The sequence below is a fragment of the Protopterus annectens genome, chromosome 2.part1 (assembly GCF_019279795.1).
Source record: "Protopterus annectens isolate FY-2018-M chromosome 2.part1, PAN1.0, whole genome shotgun sequence".
NCBI lineage: Eukaryota > Metazoa > Chordata > Ceratodontiformes > Protopteridae > Protopterus > Protopterus annectens.
This window is the reverse complement of record NC_056729.1, coordinates 657,996,081-658,016,824: the sequence shown is the minus strand read 5'-3', so window position 1 is coordinate 658,016,824 and position 20,744 is coordinate 657,996,081. Positions and strand designations below refer to the sequence as shown.

Genomic DNA, 20,744 nt, shown 5'->3' with positions numbered 1-20,744 from the left:
ATAATTCTAAACATTTAATTCTGAAGTCTGTTAGTTCTACTTCCTCTCATATTTACTGAAAGATATTTACCTGAAAATATCTCTCAAGAATTTTTATCACTTTCCATAGAATAAATAAAATATTTAGAATAGGAATTATCTTCCTTGCTGGGCATGTAAAAAAACAAATAAAAGCAGACTGGCTTCATCTTTTTTATTGTTGTGAAAAAACTAGAAAATACCGGAAGGACTTTCAGGATTTTTTTTAAATTTATGATGTATAATATCTGAATCATTGATATTAACAAATGATCTTTTTCCAGATTGCATAAGACTGTGGCCAGAAAAATAATCCCTATAAATTGGAAAAAGGAGTTTGTGTCAAACTTCAATGAACTCATGAAGGTAACCACTGATGTGTGCCAAAGAGATATTGCAGTTACATCCATGAAATCTAAGAAGAACAAAAATACTTTAAATAAGTGGCAAAAATTAAGTGAGTTATTGGAGAAATATAATAATTACCCACCTTTCTCTTTAGAAAAGTAACATGTGACTCATAACTTATAAATAATGAAAGATTGTTTTAAATGTATATGTATGTATGTGTTTTATATATATATATATATATATATATATATATATATATATATACATATAACATTTACATATTTGTAAGTTATGTTTTTAATTAAAAAACATATTTTGGGAACAAAAAAAGAAAAAAGGGTGCACATTTTGGCAGATGATATTGATTACATTTCAGAGTTTAATAAAAATTAAGCACATTTATAACATTGGAATGTATAGTAATTTATAAATAGATCTATAAGGAAATAAGAAAGTTGATTAGAGATGAGTAAATAAAGGAGATAGCATGAAGAATATGAGGAAGGAAGTTAACATGAGAAATCATGAAATTAGGATATTAGCCTGGTGTGGAATAAGAACAGAACCACAAATTAGAAAAGAATTCTTAATGAGGGTTTGAATGAAAGGATGTTAGGTGTTGTCAATAAATATTTCAATCTAAAGCAGTTTTCTATGAAAATATTTACATTTAACAGTCTAAAGCATTCAAACAATGTATACAAAATTATATATTATACTGGGAACCCCAGTAACTCAAGTACGAACAGCATTCATTTTATAGAGTTGTTCTCAGAGGGATTGGGTATGCATTAGGGTTTGGCTCTGAGCCCACTACAGTCCATATTGGTGATGTACTACATTAGCAAACAGTTCATCTTGCATTTGAATGACCCATTATTATTATAAAGTAACATTTCAGTCTGGATACAGCCATGTAAGCTTTTACATTTGAGAAAGTTATATCATCTCCTCTGTTGATAATTCTGACAATCTTTTTTGACCTTCTTCCTGAAAACATGCTTCATGGTTCTCAATAAATCCTGTATTGTTATGAATTTCTCCAAAACCAGTTATTTCCTCTTTATGAATCTAATCTGATAATCATAAACCAGCAAAAAAAAATAGCTAATTCTGCTGCCTACCCCCCCAATATTTTACTCCCTTTTAGATAGATGTATTAAGGCATCCATACCAATTTGGTGCAAGCATAATGCAAGGTTTTAAATAATCCCATATGATGGAACGCACACAAAAATAAACTCTATAACAATAAGAAAAAGCTTCTGACCATCTACAAAAGATATCAGCTTCATCATCATGAAAGTATTTAAAGTGGTAAGTCCCTCAGTTTTACCATTTGAACTTTGGATTGCAACACATTCAAAAGACAACCATAAGACCTTCTTCGGGTATTTTAAGAAGTTTAGACATAAACAATAGTTGTATACTAAACGTATCTCTAACGGTGTTTCCTTGTTTGGCACCATCAATATTGATATACTAAACTAATGTCTTTCGGCTTTTCCCGGTTAGGGGTCGTCACAGTGGAACTCTGGTCTGCTAATGATTGGCAGTGGATTTTTACAGTGCTGAGTTATCAGTATTGATATACTGTCCCTCCTAAAATCACTGCTAACTAGAAATTTATGGTACCAGAAAAAAAAAAAACAGTTCCATGGGTATTGTTACATTCCTGAGCTATGGAAAACAGTTTGCTACCCTATTAGTCTCATAAGTGTTTTTTGTAAAACTATGGAATGTATTAGCTAATGAAAACTATTTAAATTACCTTATATCAGTGGTATGCACTAGTTTAGCTTTGTAAAGGTAGATCATGTCTGTTCAACCTAAGTTCTTCAAAAGGCTTACCAAAGCTATATATAAAAGGCCATATATATAATATATGAGTCCATACTGCCTACCTGGACCTTTCCAAGGCCTTCAACAGTATCCATCCTGCTGTGATGATTGGGTAACTCTAGCAACTCATCATTGATCCATGTGTAGTTCACTGGATAGGTAACTGGCTCTGATAGAAAATATTCTGTGAAGGTTAGCGGTATTTGATGTAGACTGAAAAATGTCACCAGTGGCATCACTCAGTGCTTTGTCCTGGGTGCTCTCCTGTTTGTCTGATATGAAAGTTGGTATCCAGGGACTGTGGCTGACCATGTTTGATGATGACTGCAAACTAAGGATGTTTATCAAATGCCATTCTAATAATCCGGTTCTACAGCAAATTATTCACCAGACATATTATCGGTGTGCTAATCATGAACTTACCCCAATGCTAAAAATGCAATATCATTTTCTTTTTGCAAAAACCGCCATCACCACCAAGTACTATACAGATAACATTCCACTTAAATTTGACTCAACCATCAGAGACACATCTACCTATGTTGTCTTTTTTGACCAACTATCTTCAGCCAAAATCATGTTTACTGGCAACCAACTTCATCTAACATATACCATCCACTTGTGAGAAATGCACTTATATATCTAAATTGGAAGCTCACATCTGCAACCCTGCAATGGTCAGTAAACAATACCCCAGCAACACTAAACCATTTCACAATATCACTCCTACATAACCTTCTTCTACTTCTCTAAAACGTCTAGGAATCCTAGCCAGCATGCAAACTTGTCTCAACCATCTAGTCAAAATACCAAATCACATATACACCCACATCTGCACCCATATCTACTGTTACTGGGAGTCACCTCTAATGTAAGTATGTATCCTTATGATCCCATGAACTTGCTGTACATTCCAGAAATGTCTTGTCATTGGTGACCCTATTATAAGGCATAAAGACAGACACTAGGCTGGTAGGGGATTGTTAGTTACTTCAATGTTGATAGGATTATGGCTGCTTCTGGGGCTCTTACCATCCCGGCTATGACTATGACCTTGTAGATGCCTGCGTTGGGATGAATGATCTTAGATTTTTCATCTTGGTTGAGATACAGATAAAAACTGTTCATGTCTTCAAAGGAAATTCAAAGCCCTGGGATTAAGCAGCATTTCATTTTCTCTAAGAATGATACCTAATGCAAGGATAAGATAGTTGTCTTCAATAACTGGCTAGTAAATTGGTGTCATTCTAAAGAGATCCAGTATGTGTCAACATGGGATGAAATAGTTAACAGACTCTCTGTGCTCTGTCAGGAGTGGCCTGCAGCTTTTACCACTCATTTTTTTTATACTAGCTAAAATGTTTGTTCTGTAGTGCCTTTTTTCAGACAGACTTCACCTGATAGGCAACACAATACAGCAAACGTCAATCCAGATAACATCAGGATAGCACTGCTGAATGTCAGTCAACTGAACAACAAATTCTATTAAAAATAAAGACTTACTTATACTTGAAAACATCAGCATTTGTGTATTTACAGAAGCCTGGTTCTGTTGTCATGATAGCTCTCCCTGCATTCCAAAATACAATGTCTATCATATATTTAGATCCACTGGCAAATGAAAGGAAGTATCTCTATTTATTTGAAACTAAATTATCTCTCACCAGATTTCAAGTGTTACAGATATAGAACTGGATGAAGTCCTAGTTGCATTCAAAAAATGAATTATCATATTATGGCAAAGTGCAGAATCTAATCTATGAACTATACAGAGCATGTGGATTATGTTAACTAGTTAGTAAGATGTTAACCATCAAAACCAAATGCTATTCTTATGGAAGACTTCAATTAATCTCAAATAAATTGCCAAACATATGCTACCAGAAAAAGTATGCTCAAAGATTTTTGGCCTTCATAAATGCCAATATATTTGACTGAACTGTCTCCCTACCCACCAAAGCTGTTAACCATCATAATTTTATCCTCATAAATGTTTCAACTATTTGCATCACTCTGCTTGTTACGCACTCTATAGTAAAATCTGACCATCTCGTTATAAATTCCTCCCTAAAAATCTGCTTTGCAGCCCCTAATAACTCCTCTGCACTCAGGAATTACTCGGAAATCAATTATTTACAATTTATTCATCTTACGGATAATCACAAGGGAGAGAGGCCGGTATAATGGTTAAGGTGCTTACCTGATAGACACAAGGTACAGGGTTTGATTCTCAACTCTGAAAGGGAAATTGGCTAGGGTTAAAATTCCCACAAAGGCAGCTAGCCCAGTACTTGCCTATGAACCTATAAACAAATGGTATAACTTCATAGCAAACCTTGTACTTATCGAGGCATTTGCATTAGTCTGATATAAACATAAACGCAAGTTTAAAACTAAACTCATGTTGTGATATTATAAAGTGACAAGAACAAAAACCCCACAAATTATCCGATGGAGGTAGGGCGTGCACTACCGAAGTAGTGGATTCCGGCAATCTCGCCCACAGTCAATATGTAGATAACACAGCAAAAAAATAAACGATGCAATACAATGCCCTTAAAAATGAAATAAAAGCTTCGACAGAAGTATTCCGTGCTGTTCACACCATATATTTATTCCAAATATAACCTAGGTTTCGTCCGCGATCCAGACTTCATCAGATAACATAAAATACTAAATACACACATCTTATATACCATACATATTCACCACATCAATTAATCAATCAATCAATTAAATAATTAAAAACAACTCCGTTAAAACCATATTTTATAATAAATATGAACTTATAAATAGCGGATATTTGTGTACACCATACTTGCCATAAAATGTGCCAAACCAAACTAAATATATATATATGTAAATAGTCATTTGACACAATGTTAAATGCAAGATATTATACCAAATATAAATTCATAAATATAATCCTATGTGTGACTAACCTTGATAAACAAAATATTACGTAATACATTTTATAAAATGACATATACTAAATATATAATATCCAATACATATATGTTGTGTTGAACTACCATACATAAAATCCTATCTAACAAATGTAAATGGACTACTCATGTAAAATAAATATGTAATATATTATACTAGCCCTACTACATATATATGTGCAATATAAATATAAATACATAAATATTATACACAATTAATTATAAACACTTATTAAAAACTAGTTATTAAAACCATAATGATGTGTATGAACTATGCTCATTCACAAAATATTGTATATATATGTGTTATGATTAATAAACATCTACCCTAAATGCCTCATGTATAATTATATGTAATTTATCTACCTTTAATGTGTTTTAATCTAAGTATAGGTTTTATACTACAACACTCATTAATGCCAGGCCAATTATATGTATTCAACTTAATTTGTATTTTTAATTCTTCTGCATCCAAATCATAGGTAGTAATCCTAACTTGTTTGTCCTTAATAATTTGAGATGCACCAAAAAATCTAAAATAATGATTGCTATTCTGCGTAACATGCCTTGCCAACGCATTGGTGCACTTGGATTTTTTAATGTCACTCAAGTGTTCCCTAATTCTGTCCCTCATATGTCTGCTGGTCTTACCGACATAAAACGCTTCACATAGCTGACATAAAGCAATATACACAATATTAGATGAGTAACAATCAAAATGACCCCCTATTTTAATATTGCAATGATTGACCAAAACTTTGTTACCCGTAGTATATATATATGGGCACATGGAACATCTGCCACACTTAAAATTGCCCAATTTTCTATTGGTGATTCCTTCATTATTATAGGTGGCCATCTCAAATAATTTTTTAAAAGATACATCCTTTTTGAAAATATATGTAATGTTGCCCTGAAATATTTTCCCAAAACTATTATCCATATCCATCACATGCCAGTTTTTATCAATTATTTTCTTAATAATATAAACACTATCATTATATGTTGTAATATAAAAAGGAATAGAACTTAAATCAACATATCTATTTGAATGTGGCTCATTTACCATATTGTCCTCAGACATAAAACCACTAATTATAGCTTTATATACACCTGTATCTCTCTTAATCTTGACCTCATTCAATACATTGTTACACAACTCATCTGGGTAACCACGGTTAATAAAAAGGGACTTCATAAAATTCAATTCTTCATAAAATTCATCCATATTGCTCACCATTCTTGCTGCCCTGACCATCTGGCCTTTGACTATGGCCTTTTCTGATGGTCAGGGTGCCAACTTGCATAATGCAAGTATGAATTTGAAAGAGTTGCTTTTCTAAAAATATTAGACTCCAGTTTCCCTCTATTCCTATCAACTGTAAGTTTGACATCTAAATATGTAATAGTATCTTTATTCATATCATGTGTAAACGACAAAAACAAATACTACTATTAATATACTCAATAAAAGCTTCTAGTTCAATTTGCTCCCTTCCCAAATAAAGAACAAATCGTCTAAAAATCTTGAATAGAATTTTACATGAGTAAAAAATTCAGTTTTAAACAAATAATTTTGTTCCCAGAAAGTCATAATAAAATTTGCAAACATGGGGGCACATGCTGCCCCCATAGCCACACCGTTCACCTGTCTATAATAATTCCCCTCATAAAATATATAATTATGTCTTAAAACTAAATCCATAAGTCTGATTAACATATTTATTTTGACCTGATCAAACAGATTAGTTTCAAATAACTGTTCTTCCAACCATTCCAACCCTGTTTCATGCGGTATCACCGTAAACAGATTATTAACATCCATTGTAACGAATATATGATTATTATTAAATGTGAAAGTACTTAATTTTCCTAAAAAATCCCACAAATCCTTTAATACATGGGTAAACTTAGCCATACCCTTCTTAAAATGATGGTCTAAATACTGACTAATAAAATGCGTCTTATTTCTCTTTCCATCCACTATAGGTCTAAATTGTAAATTTTCAAGACCTTTGTGTATTTTAGGTATTCCGAAAATACCGCTCACAACAGGACATTCATTACTTAAAAATTCCCTTTCCTTTTCTGTCAATTCACCCTGGTATAGCATGTCATCAAGTGCCATGTCTATTCGCTTATTTGCAATGTAAATTTCATTTAAACTGACCTCCTCATAAGAATCACCAACCAGCATCGAGGTCATATACGTAATGTAATCATTCCTATCCACCACAACAACCCCACTACCCTTATCGGGCTTCATAATTCTTATATTTTTATTACTCAAAATCCTATTTAAAGTATCCTGTTCCTGAATTGTCAAATTAGAATTAAAAGGTTTGTTATATTCAGAAAAAAATTGTCTCAATTCCATTTCGCACAGTTTTTCAAACATTGCAACCTTTTCATTCATAGGTGGGTTGTATATACTAGGTTTTGTAAGTCTACTTGACTCATCATTAAAGTTTGTGGTTCTACCCTGAAATAGGATTTTTAAATTCACCTTCCGTGAGAAAAGTTTTAAATCCATTAACGTATTAACCAATTTCCCTTTTCTACAGGGTACATAATTAAAGCCCTTTGAAAACAAATCCACTGTATTGCTGTCAAACACGGTGGAAGTATAGTTATATAGCTTATAATCCCCTGTGCTGTTACTAATAACTAAAGGGTTATGAAACACTACATTGTCTACCAAGGTGTGTATATTCACAACTTCATCTTTACTCACTTCACAAACACTAAAAGTTTTTACAAGCAATAAATCATCTTTAAAGTGTGAGTTAGGTATATCAGACAAATCAATGCATGTGTTTAAATCAGACATTTGTACCTCCACATTACTATAGGTCTGTAACATGTTCGTTCGTACCCGTCTGGCACAAACATTATATAGTTTGCCTTGTTCATGAGACATGAACAATTCATGCCGTACATACGTATCCACCGCTTCAGAACAAGCATCTGAATTTAAGTCTCCTTCAGAAGGAAAATCATACATAGACATATCACCCAAAATCCGGTCAACGGTGTTATTAACATCCAATGTCATAGGAATGTCGTTGCTATCTTTAATAACATCAAAATTATGTTCCCCATTGTCAAGAAAGTCTAACCTGGTCGTCATATTCTCAACGTAGTTATTACACAATGTTCTATCAGTCGGTGCACAAAAGTTGTCACTGGTCATACTGATATGCATAACACTCGTTCCAACAACACCTATACTTGAATTAAATGAAGTGGATGATGTGATAACATTAGGGTGACGACTAAATCCTGTACTACTTACAGTTTCCATGTCCCAATCCGATTCTGCCTCAATTGGTTCCAGGACGCCAACGGCTACTTGCGCGCCCTGCGAGCATTTTTTTGAAACTGTTCAGTATTGGTATCATGTCCATTTCTTTTCGGTCGTGCCCCACTGTTACATATATCTCCCTCACCATGAGATATATGCTGATTTCTAATTCTCTCAGAGCGTCTTGCAACATCCTCACCATCGTCGTCATCCGATTGTACCTGCACCTTCTCTCCATGTTCGTCACAGGAAGTGAAGTCATCCAGCTCATCAAGATTTCCGCTTCTTCGGCGCGTTGGACCATTACCATGGTTACCTTCAATTCTTTTGGATTTTGGATATACGTGCCCCAACTGATAAATTTTTCTATCCCTCTGGATTTTTTTACTCTTTTTCAAGTATATATTATCACAGCTTCGATCAATATCTTTAATTATGCTGACATATTGTGTGTAATTCTGCTCAAATAACAAATCCTGGCTAATACTCTGGTTAAGAGATTCCAACTCACTCAACAAATCATCGATTTTTATAGAATTGTATTTAATCATGATTTCCATAAGTTCCAAGCCTGTTTTGTTAAAAAGTTCATGTAAATCATTGAGCATATCTTGCTGAGAATCACAACCATTGGGGTATCTCCATAGTCTTAACCCCTTCGGAACCATCCCTAATTCAATGTTCCTCCTTAAATACTCGTTTTCCATTTGTGTTCGCTTAAGTTTAAATAACTTTCTCTCAAACTCTCTTAGCAGTTCTTTCATAGGTTTGTAACTATGCACTACCGTATTGTTTGTGTTGGATTTGTCGTTACTGAATGAATACTTGTGAGACTTCCATACTTCACAATTATACAAAACATGTTGGCCGTTATTAGTTACGGAGGTCGTGTTGACTCTTACCTCCTGTCTACCACTGTGAACATTGTCCGATTGCGGGGTTGGTTGTGTAAGGGGCAACCCCAAACTTCCCAAATTCGTCTCCTGTGATGTTCTTTCGTCGGACATCAACTTGTTAATCAACACGGAATGCTCCTTTAACTGATCTTTGATTTGCCTGAGAAGTTCCATCACATCAGCGGTGCCTCCCTCCGACTCCATACGGAACAGCCGCAAACTTATAAAGTGACAAGAACAAAAACCCCACAAATTATCCGATGGAGGTAGGGCGTGCACTACCGAAGTAGTGGATTCCGGCAATCTCACCCACAGTCAATATGTAGATAACACAGCAAAAAAATAAACGATGCAATACAATGCCCTTAAAAATGAAATAAAATCTTCGACAGAAGTATTCCGTGCTGTTCACACCATATATTTATTCCAAATATAACCTAGGTTTCGTCCGCGATCCGGACTTCATCAGATAACATAAAATACTAAATACACACATCTTATATACCATACATATTCACCACATCAATTAATCAATCAATCAATTAAATAATTAAAAACAACTCCATTAAAACCATATTTTATAATAAATATGAACTTATAAATAGCGGATATTTGTGTACACCATACTTGCCATAAAATGTGCCAAACCAAACTAAATATATATATATGTAAATAGTCATTTGACACAATGTTAAATGCAAGATATTATACCAAATATAAATTCATAAATATAATCCTATGTGTGACTAACCTTGATAAACAAAATATATATTACGTAATACATTTTATAAAATGACATATACTAAATATATAATATCCAATACATATATGTTGTGTTGAACTACCATACATAAAATCCTATCTAACAAATGTAAATGGACTACTCATGTAAAATAAATATGTAATATATTATACTAGCCCTACTACATATATATGTGCAATATAAATATAAATACATAAATATTATACACAATTAATTATAAACACTTATTAAAAACTAGTTATTAAAACCATAATGATGTGTATGAACTATGCTCATTCACAAAATGTTGTATATATATGTGTTATGATTAATAAACATCTACCCTAAATGCCTCATGTATAATTATATGTAATTTATCTACCTTTAATGTGTTTTAATCTAAGTATAGGTTTTATACTACAACACTCATTAATGCCAGGCCAATTATATGCATTCAACTTAATTTGTATTTTTAATTCTTCTGCATCCAAATCATAGGTAGTAATCCTACCTTGTTTGTCCTTAATAATTTGAGATGCACCAAAAAATCTAAAATAATGATTGCTATTCTGCGTAACATGCCTTGCCAACGCATTGGTGCACTTGGATTTTTTAATGTCACTCAAGTGTTCCCTAATTCTGTCCCTCATATGTCTGCTGGTCTTACCGACATAAAACGCTTCACATAGCTGACATAAAGCAATATACACAATATTAGATGAGTAACAATCAAAATGACCCCCTATTTTAATATTGCAATGATTGACCAAAACTTTATTACCCGTAGTATATATATATGGGCACATGGAACATCTGCCACACTTAAAATTGCCCAATTTTCTATTGGTGATTCCTTCATTATTATAGGTGGCCATCTCAAATAATTTTTTAAAAGATACATCCTTTTTGAAAATATATGTAATGTTGCCCTGAAATATTTTCCCAAAACTATTATCCATATCCATCACATGCCAGTTTTTATCAATTATTTTCTTAATAATATAAACACTATCATTATATGTTGTAATATAAAAAGGAATAGAACTTAAATCAACATATCTATTTGAATGTGGCTCATTTACCATATTGTCCTCAGACATAAAACCACTAATTATAGCTTTATATACACCTGTATCTCTCTTAATCTTGACCTCATTCAATACATTGTTACACAACTCATCTGGGTAACCACGGTTAATAAAAAGGGACTTCATAAAATTCAATTCTTCATAAAATTCATCCATATTGCTCACCATTCTTGCTGCCCTGACCATCTGGCCTTTGACTATGGCCTTTTTCTGATGGTCAGGGTGCCAACTTGCATAATGCAAGTATGAATTTGAAAAAGTTGATTTTCTAAAAATATTAGACTCCAGTTTCCCTCTATTCCTATCAACTGTAAGTTTGACATCTAAATATGTAATAGTATCTTTATTCATATCATGTGTAAACGACAAAAACCAAATACTACTATTAATATACTCAATAAAAGCTTCTAGTTCAATTTGCTCCCCTTCCCAAATAAAGAACAAATCGTCTAAAAATCTTGAATAGAATTTTACATGAGTAAAAAATTCAGTTTTAAACAAATAATTTTGTTCCCAGAAAGTCATAATAAAATTTGCAAACATGGGGGCACATGCTGCCCCCATAGCCACACCGTTCACCTGTCTATAATAATTCCCCTCATAAAATATATAATTATGTCTTAAAACTAAATCCATAAGTCTGATTAACATATTTATTTTGACCTGATCAAACAGATTAGTTTCAAATAACTGTTCTTCCAACCATTCCAACCCTGTTTCATGCGGTATCACCGTAAACAGAATATTAACATCCATTGTAACGAATATATGATTATTATTAAATGTGAAAGTACTTAATTTTCCTAAAAAATCCCACGAATCCTTTAATACATGGGTAAACTTAGCCATACCCTTCTTAAAATGATGGTTTAAATACTGACTAATAAAATGCATCTTATTTCTCTTTCCATCCACTATAGGTCTAAATTGTAAATTTTCAAGACCTTTGTGTATTTTAGGTATTCCGAAAATACTGCTCACAACAGGACATTCATTACTTAAAAATTCCCTTTCCTTTTCTGTCAATTCACCCTGGTATAGCATGTCATCAAGTGCCATGTCTATTCGCTTATTTGCAATGTAAATTTCATTTAAACTGACCTCCTCATAAGAATCACCAACCAGCATCGAGGTCATATACGTAATGTAATCATTCCTATCCACCACAACAACCCCACTACCCTTATCGGGCTTCATAATTCTTATATTTTTATTACTCAAAATCCTATTTAAAGTATCCTGTTCCTGAATTGTCAAATTAGAATTAAAAGGTTTGTTATATTCAGAAAAAAACTGTCTCAATTCCATTTCGCACAGTTTTTCAAACATTGCAACCTTTTCATTCATAGGTGGGTTGTATATACTAGGTTTTGTAAGTCTACTTGACTCATCATTAAAGTTTGTGGTTCTACCCTGAAATAGGATTTTTAAATTCACCTTCCGTGAGAAAAGTTTTAAATCCATTAACGTATTAACCAATTTCCCTTTTCTACAGGGTACATAATTAAAGCCCTTTGAAAACAAATCCACTGTATTGCTGTCAAACACGAGAGGCTCTGAGGGCACGCGGGACACAGAGCGATCCGGCAGCCTCCGGGAGATTCCTAGCCCGGGAGGGAGAGCTCTCCCGCCCCGGTTAGATAGGATTTTATGTATGGTAGTTCAACACAACATATATGTATTGGATATTATATATTTAGTATATGTCATTTTATAAAATGTATTACGTAATATATATTTTGTTTATCAAGGTTAGTCACACATAGGATCATATTTATGAATTTATATTTGGTATAATATCTTGCATTTAACATTGTGTCAAATGACTATTTACATATATATATATTTAGTTTGGTTTGGCACATTTTATGGCAAGTATGGTGTACACAAATATCCGCTATTTATAAGTTCATATTTATTATAAAATATGGTTTTAACGGAGTTGTTTTTAATTATTTAATTGATTGATTGATTAATTGATGTGGTGAATATGTATGGTATATAAGATGTGTGTATTTAGTATTTTATGTTATCTGATGAAGTCCGGATCGCGGACGAAACCTAGGTTATATTTGGAATAAATATATGGTGTGAACAGCACGGAATACTTCTGTCGAAGCTTTTATTTCATTTTTAAGGGCATTGTATTGCATCGTTTATTTTTTTGCTGTGTTATCTACATATTGACTGTGGGTGAGATTGCCGGAATCCACTACTTCGGTAGTGCACGCCCTACCTCCATCGGATAATTCATGTTGTGATATTACCATACCAACAAGCTGTATGAAAATGAAAACTCTCCTGGCCATCAATAAAAGAGCTCTACTTCAACATTATAAAAGTGATTCAAAACTTTACTATTAGGAAAGATAATGACAGCTATGTATTAGGGGTGTAAATAATTCAAAAGACAGCCATAAGGCCTTCTTCAATTATATTAGGAAGTCTACAAGTAACCGGCACTGCCGAACTTATCTCTAACACTGCTTCCTTCTCTGATCCTGTGGACATTGCTAACATGCTTGCAGATAAATTGTCCATTAACTTTACCCCCACCTATACTCCCATTTCTCCCTTCCATTCAAAGTCACACGTCCCTTTAAAAATCACTTTGGGCCAAAGACAGTTGCAAAAAGTCTAGTGGTTAAGCTAGATAAGGGTGGCTAATACTGGGAAAGTAAACAATAAGCATCTAGCAGACAGTGTGAGTGATTGTATATAGGGAATGCAACATAAGCAAGTGGACAGCCAAGAGGAAGGTATATGTTTGTCTGACTTTAAAAAGAGCTTTGATTAACCATATGCATTTAGTCATATGGGATTTCCTGCAAGAGTCTTAGAGAGTGTTAAGGGTAACTATAATACAAAAAGTGTTTTTATTACAGAAATAGTAGTATGCAGTAAAGGAAATAAAATGTTGTTTATGGAGTGAAAAGGAGAACTGAGTGATTCATTTTATTCTTTTTATATGCATATGACTATAACCATCTAACATAAAAGTTGTGATAGAGATCTTCAGCAAATTTTAAATGGGACAGCCTAAAGACTATAATGTAAGGAAAAAATACTGCCCTGGTAAGATTAGTAGATCTGGGAGAGGGTGCATCAAATAAAGGAGGTTAGTTTCTCTAAGTAAGTAGAGCTCATGATGGGTACATCACTGAAGAGAAACCTAGACAATTTGAAAGCTAAAGAGAAGAAATAACATGGAGAGGTAAGCCAGAGGCATTTTCAATCTGCATTTAAGGTTAAAATACTCATGCTTCCCCCTTTTCTCTTGACAAACCACTTTACTTCTTCATTCCTGAGAAGATATTTTTGCTGTTGTGCAGGATACCATCCACTGGATGTATATGACAGATGTATATGTATATATGGTAGGTTATGCAGATATACAGGCATTGTTTGTTCATAAGGCTTGTAATTTATCTTGTCTGCCAATGTGGACTTGCATGTTTCATTTTCATTCAACATAGCCACATCCTGTGCATACAAACAAGTCTGTGGAAGGAAACCACTGTTCATATTGCTTCTATAGGATCATAGGATACACAGGACAGGTCAGAACACTGGCCATACACAGTTTGTCAATACCTACACTGAGGGTCTACAATCATCTGCAGGTAGGGTGATGTCTTGGAGTACATTTAAGGGCACATGTCTAACAGTCAAAGCTACATTTGAATGATGGCAGGAAATCCCATTGCTTAACATGGCTGGAGAATTTATTCCAGAACAAGGGAAAGCATTGGGTGGTAAACCTATCTCTGCATATAGTTTTATTTAATTCTTGATGAAGGCTTAGCTCTATGGTTCTAGTGTTGGCAGTACAAGTTGGGTTGTAGGAGAAAAGGATGTTGAGAATAAGTGGATCTCTACAGGCATGGTAAGCCAGGCAGAGGTCTCCCCTCAGGAGCCTGTATGACACGGAGTACAAGGTTAAGGACTTCAGTCTCTTCTGTTAGCTATGGTTGTTTTGTTAGGAAACACTGTGCCTTCCAGTTATTTAACATGTCTAGACAGATAGATACTAGACAGTGCATTATATTCAATAATGGGTTTGAGTAAGGCAGAATACAGCGGTGCAATGGCTACTTTAGTTTTAGAATAGATGCCCTTAGAAATTAACAATGAAACGTAGAAGGATTTCCTAAGAATCGTCACCACATGATGATAAAAGGAGAGGGAGCTATGAACCCTGATTACTAATTCATATGATAAAGGGCTATTTTCAAAGCAGCTGGATGCAGGGAGTTTGACAGTCCAGTAATGCATTGTGCTTCTGCTTCCCAAAGTGGACGACTATGCCTTTCTTGGTGTTTAGTTCAATCCAATTTCTCTGACCCTGATTCCCGGAAATTGACTTTAGTATATATATATATATATATATATATATATATATATATATATATATATATATATATAAACCAAATGGGATTTAACAACAACACCCAACTTGCAGACATCAGCAAAGAGAAAAGTTTGTTGAACAGACATTAGTGCTACAAGTTTGGATGTCTGAAAAATGGATGCCAAACAAAAGTTAGACCAGCACAAAATGTCTGCATTCTTTGTCAATCTGACAACAAACACATCCAGGCCATTTTTGTTAACTGAAATGCTGAGTTTGCAATATTGAAAGTATAGGAGCTCAAGAAGGATTAAAGAGCCATTGTTTATGAGAATATACAAATGTCACATATGTATCATGATCATCTGGAGCCGTGGTGCATGACTGATAAGTCTGAAATTTGACAATTAGATTTCCCTGGGGTGAGCAGTAATTTGTGTGTAACTGTGTGTGTGTGTGTATGTGTGTGTGTGTGTGTGTGTGTGTGTGTGTGTGTGTGTGTGTGGGTGTGTGTTTGTCGTCTGTTTTTCTCTCACCATCTCACTGTCTCTCACTCTCTCTCTCTCTCTCTCTCTATATATATATATATATATAGGGTCTATATCAGCATATCGAATGCTGAAAACGCCGAATGCAATTTCAGCGAACTGAAATGTTCGAAATCTCAAAAGAGTGAACTGACGGAACATCGATTTCTTTCTCAGGGAAAGAAATCAGTGTTCCATGCAAAAAAAAATGTAATACTTTAAGCACTGACTTCGCCCCCACACCCCCCCTACTTAAATATACCAACTCCGAGACCGCACCACAGTGGAGGAAATAGCAAACTCCAATGGCAGCCCAATGATTTCTTTCCCTGGGAAAGAAATCGATGTTCCGTCAATTCGCTTTTCTGAGATTTCAAACATTTCAGTTCAATGAAATTAAATTTGGCATTTTCAACATTCAAAATGCTGATAGGAACCCTATATATATATATATATATATATATGTATACACACACACACACACACACACACACACACACACACACACACACACACATATATATATATATATATATATATATATATATATATATATATATATATTTATACACACACACACACACACACACACACACACATATATATATATATATATATATATATATATATATATATATATATACGTATATGGTTACAGTGGATTTGGCTGTAGCACACATTTATCACATGCTGCAATTTTGGGTAAATTTTGTTGGTGGTTGTAGTGGTCTAATTATGGTACAGTCAAACTCCAACAGTTCAACTATAGTATAATTTCAGGAGTTATCTTCATTCTCCACAGTTGTATAACTGCAGAGTTAGTATATTTATTTTCCAGGGCCATGGGGCCAAAGTTCTACATCGGGGGGGAGGGGTCCACCCACGTAAAAGTTAAGTATCCTGTTATTTTATGTGATTATATATGTAATGCATTGGTTTCACTTGTGGTCACCTTATTTAATTTTTTTTAGATGAAAGTAATCACCAGTGAACTTTCATAACATATTTCTGTCAATGAAAGTTAATTGGCAATGTAACGGAATGTAATTATATATATAAATATCTGTATATATCTTGCACTCCCTCCTATCCTTCAAAACCTAGCCTAAAGCTGTCTCTGTTCTTGCTCAACACCAGTATAAACTATATCCCTCCTTACTTCTATGAATTTCAGTTTCTCTTACCACTGGCTTTCTCCCTAAACATGCCATATGCCTGTTTCTTTCTCACTTTATATTGCAATTTCCATTGTATAGGTTCATAGGTAGGTACTAGACTATCGGCCCTGCGGTCTATATAAGCTTAGCCAAAAAGGTTCCCTGGCTTTCACCACCCAAGAAAATTATTTTCCTGTGCCCCTGTCAAGCAGTGATGCAGAAGTGATCCCTGGGGTGAATTTTCTATTTTCCATCCAATCGTCAAGATTTTCCTCCTTAAAGAGGGCCAATGAGGAGTTTTGCTTGACATGAATGGGTAGTTTGTTCCAGAGTATGGGACGTTTCTGGGACAGGAATCTATCCCTCCAACGTGTTCTGTTTATTGTGGTGACAATGTTTAGGTCCATGGAGCATGTGGTTCAGAGGGATTGGGATTTCTTTAAGTGTAGCATGTCCAACAGCTCTGGGTTTGACATAGCTTTTTATGTTAGGCAGAGATCGCCTCTGAGTAGGTGATATGCGATGGAGGAGAGCTGGAGTTTTTTGAGATGGTCTGTGTATGGCATCTGTTTGAGGCCGGTAATCCTCTTAGTGAGGTATTTCTGTGGCCTTTCCAATTGTTGTAGGTGTCTTGTGAGATACATGACAAACTGGGCATTGTACTCTATAATGGGTCTGATGAGGGATGCGTAAAGAGGAACAATGACCTCCTTTTTTCTAGAGGAGAACCCTTTTGTGATGAAGTGTGCCACATAGAAGGATTTCCTGACTACTGTGGTGATGTGCTTATCAAAGGAGAGAATACTGTCCACCTGTGACCCAAGGTCTCTTATCACACTTTCAGTGTTTAGTGAGTTACTGTCTATGTGGTAGTTCATGGGTACTGCATTTTTCCCAAAGGGGATGACAATGCACTTCTTGGTATTGAGCCTGAGGCCATGACTTTGACATCAAGCATCTGTCTTCTGTCTCTGTGAGGCCCTTTTGTAGAATGTCTACATCATTAGGTGATTCTATTATGGCTTCCAGTTTGCAGTCATCTGCGAACTTTGTTAGCCAAAGACCTACTGTGTTGGCCTGAACTTCAGGGAAGTATATGCCGAGCAGGAGAGGACCCAGGACCGAACCCTGTAGTACTCCACTCATCACTGGTCTGAAGTCGGACTTGGAGTCGGCTACTTTTACTGTGTGGGTTCTGTAAGTAAGCCAGTTAGCCACCCATCTTGTGACATAGGGATTTATGCCCAGTTTAGTGAGTTTATCTATAATTCCAGAGTGGGGGATGGTACTGAAAGCCTTGGCAAGGTCAAGATAGGCTGTGTGCACTATCTTGCCCTCGTCTATGGCTCTAGTGACTGCTTCAAAGAAGTATTATAGTAGTATTATACTAAAATGTATCTTTAATTTCTCTATAAACTGGCTAAAATTTTTTTAAATATTAAATCATTGCCATATAACTTGTATCTTAGCCAGTGTTTTCATATTATGTCTAATTTGGCATAATTATTTAAACTGCACTTATTTTTTGTATTATTTTTAAACACTGTAAAATTATTATTCATAAAACATTTTGTAATACTTTGAAGCTTTTCTCCCTGGTCCTCCACTGAAAATGTGCTCTAACACAGTCAGATTTTTCCTAGTAATCAAATGGCAATAAATAAATATCTATATCTATATAAATATATATCTATATATACATTGGGTACCACTACCTTTGCTGAACAGTTTGGTCAACTTCTGTTCAGCTGACACAATTTAGTTGATTAAACAGATGGCTAACAACTGTGCAAGATCAACAATCCCCAGTTATGGAAACATTCCTTATCCCTGAGTATTGTGCAGTCTTGGGGTTCTAATATATAATTTTCAGGAGGTGTGGGGTGCAGGGGGGGAGGGCTTGCACCCTGCAAAAAAAAAAAAAACATGTCTTCTTTGTGTTTTTTATTTAAATTTTTATATGCACAGAGATTAATGATTGGCTCATATGCAGTAGTATGTTGATGTGCATAATGTCAATCAATTTGTATCAACATTATGCACACATCAACATAAATGTTATTCAACTATTCAACCAAGTTAATTAACCCCCCCACACACACACACATATATATATATATATATATATGTGTGTGTGTGTGTGTGTGTGTGTGTGTGTGTGTGTGTGTGGGTGCGTGTGTAGAGACAGGCAGATGCATTTACTTAATTATATAGTGGTAATGCATTAAGACTAAACTATGATTGTCAAGAATTTTTCTCTAACTCTGCTGAAAATGAGCATTGGCCAAGTCAGGGAACAAGATAACTAAATATAAATAAATGCATTCACATATACACTGTGTTTTCCCTTGCATCTACCCAAATACTGTTTTAAATTAGATGATTTGTCATCCTGTTCCTGGTACATGAATGTGTGTTTCATTAATTTTCTGTTTTTTTAAATGATCTGCATTCTAGGAAGGTATTCTGGGATATATTTAAAGCAACAGTAAGAAATATATCCAAATAAACATTTAAAACACATGGGAATATAATGAAAACCAACAACATTAATAAAAACACAAACAAATATTTTAATAGTGCTTGTAGGTAGCATAATAAATTTTGCCTGCTCTTACTTCAATAGGGGGAAAATAGATATAACCTCATTTCAACCAGGGGGTACTGAGGTTTTTAACTTAAACTACCGTAATACCCAATTACCTCCTCGTTAATGAGTTCAAGAATGGCAAATCTGAAAATTGAACATTGACTACTACTACTACTTAAAAAGTGTTTAAATAGGGCATTATTAAGATTTTTATTATTAATATCCTATAAATGTTCATATATACATCTATGTAGGCATCTTTCAGTTTTGCTTCATTTGGACAATAAATATTAAAATATTCATCAATAATATAACTGTTTCTCAGTCAAATGATGCATTATTTGCTGTATTGTTTGTCAGATACCCACCTGAATGGAGTACATTATAATCTTGAAGCAGTGAACAGCAAAAAGCTTTGGCTCCCAAAGTGAATGATTGTCAAGGTGCCTGAGAAAAAAGAAATAAAAATGTGTTACCAGCAATATAATTTATGTATACATCAGAAGTGCAATGGATAAGTTTTACTACAAAAAAGAATAATAATAATATTTCATTCCTATCTGTAAAAAGAAGGTGGAAATTATCTAGTTTAGATTAAGGTTAGAATCAATTGCTTTATCTTATACGAACTGTAAAATTAAGCAGCAACAACTAAAATATAGATAGTCTTTGAAATGACAACTAGTATTATATATGCTAAAACCATTTTAGAGGGATAGATTAGAAAACGGATACACTTAATTGAAGTAAATTTGTAGAAAATACCTAGCTCTCAACAATGAGGGGATAATAGAACTTACATGCAAACAATGGACTTGACAGTAAAAATATTTAGAAAAGAGTTGCAGGAACAAAACCATATTCACAGGGGATTTTGGGTTGGGGTGATGTTTGCTCTCCACAGTGAAAGAAATATTTTCAGTGAAGTTTAGG

General features: G+C 34.2%; 1 protein-coding gene across 1 annotated transcript in view; it reads right to left on the bottom strand.

Annotated features, from left to right (window-relative positions):
* Positions 1 to 20,744, bottom strand: part of EFR3B (EFR3 homolog B) — a 2,101,782-nt gene that overhangs the window by 817,512 nt on the left and 1,263,526 nt on the right. Inside the window, exon 8 of the mRNA XM_044062396.1 lies at positions 20,180 to 20,258. Within this exon, the coding sequence (XP_043918331.1) occupies positions 20,180 to 20,258 (79 nt within the window). The remainder of the gene's footprint in view (positions 1 to 20,179; positions 20,259 to 20,744) is intronic.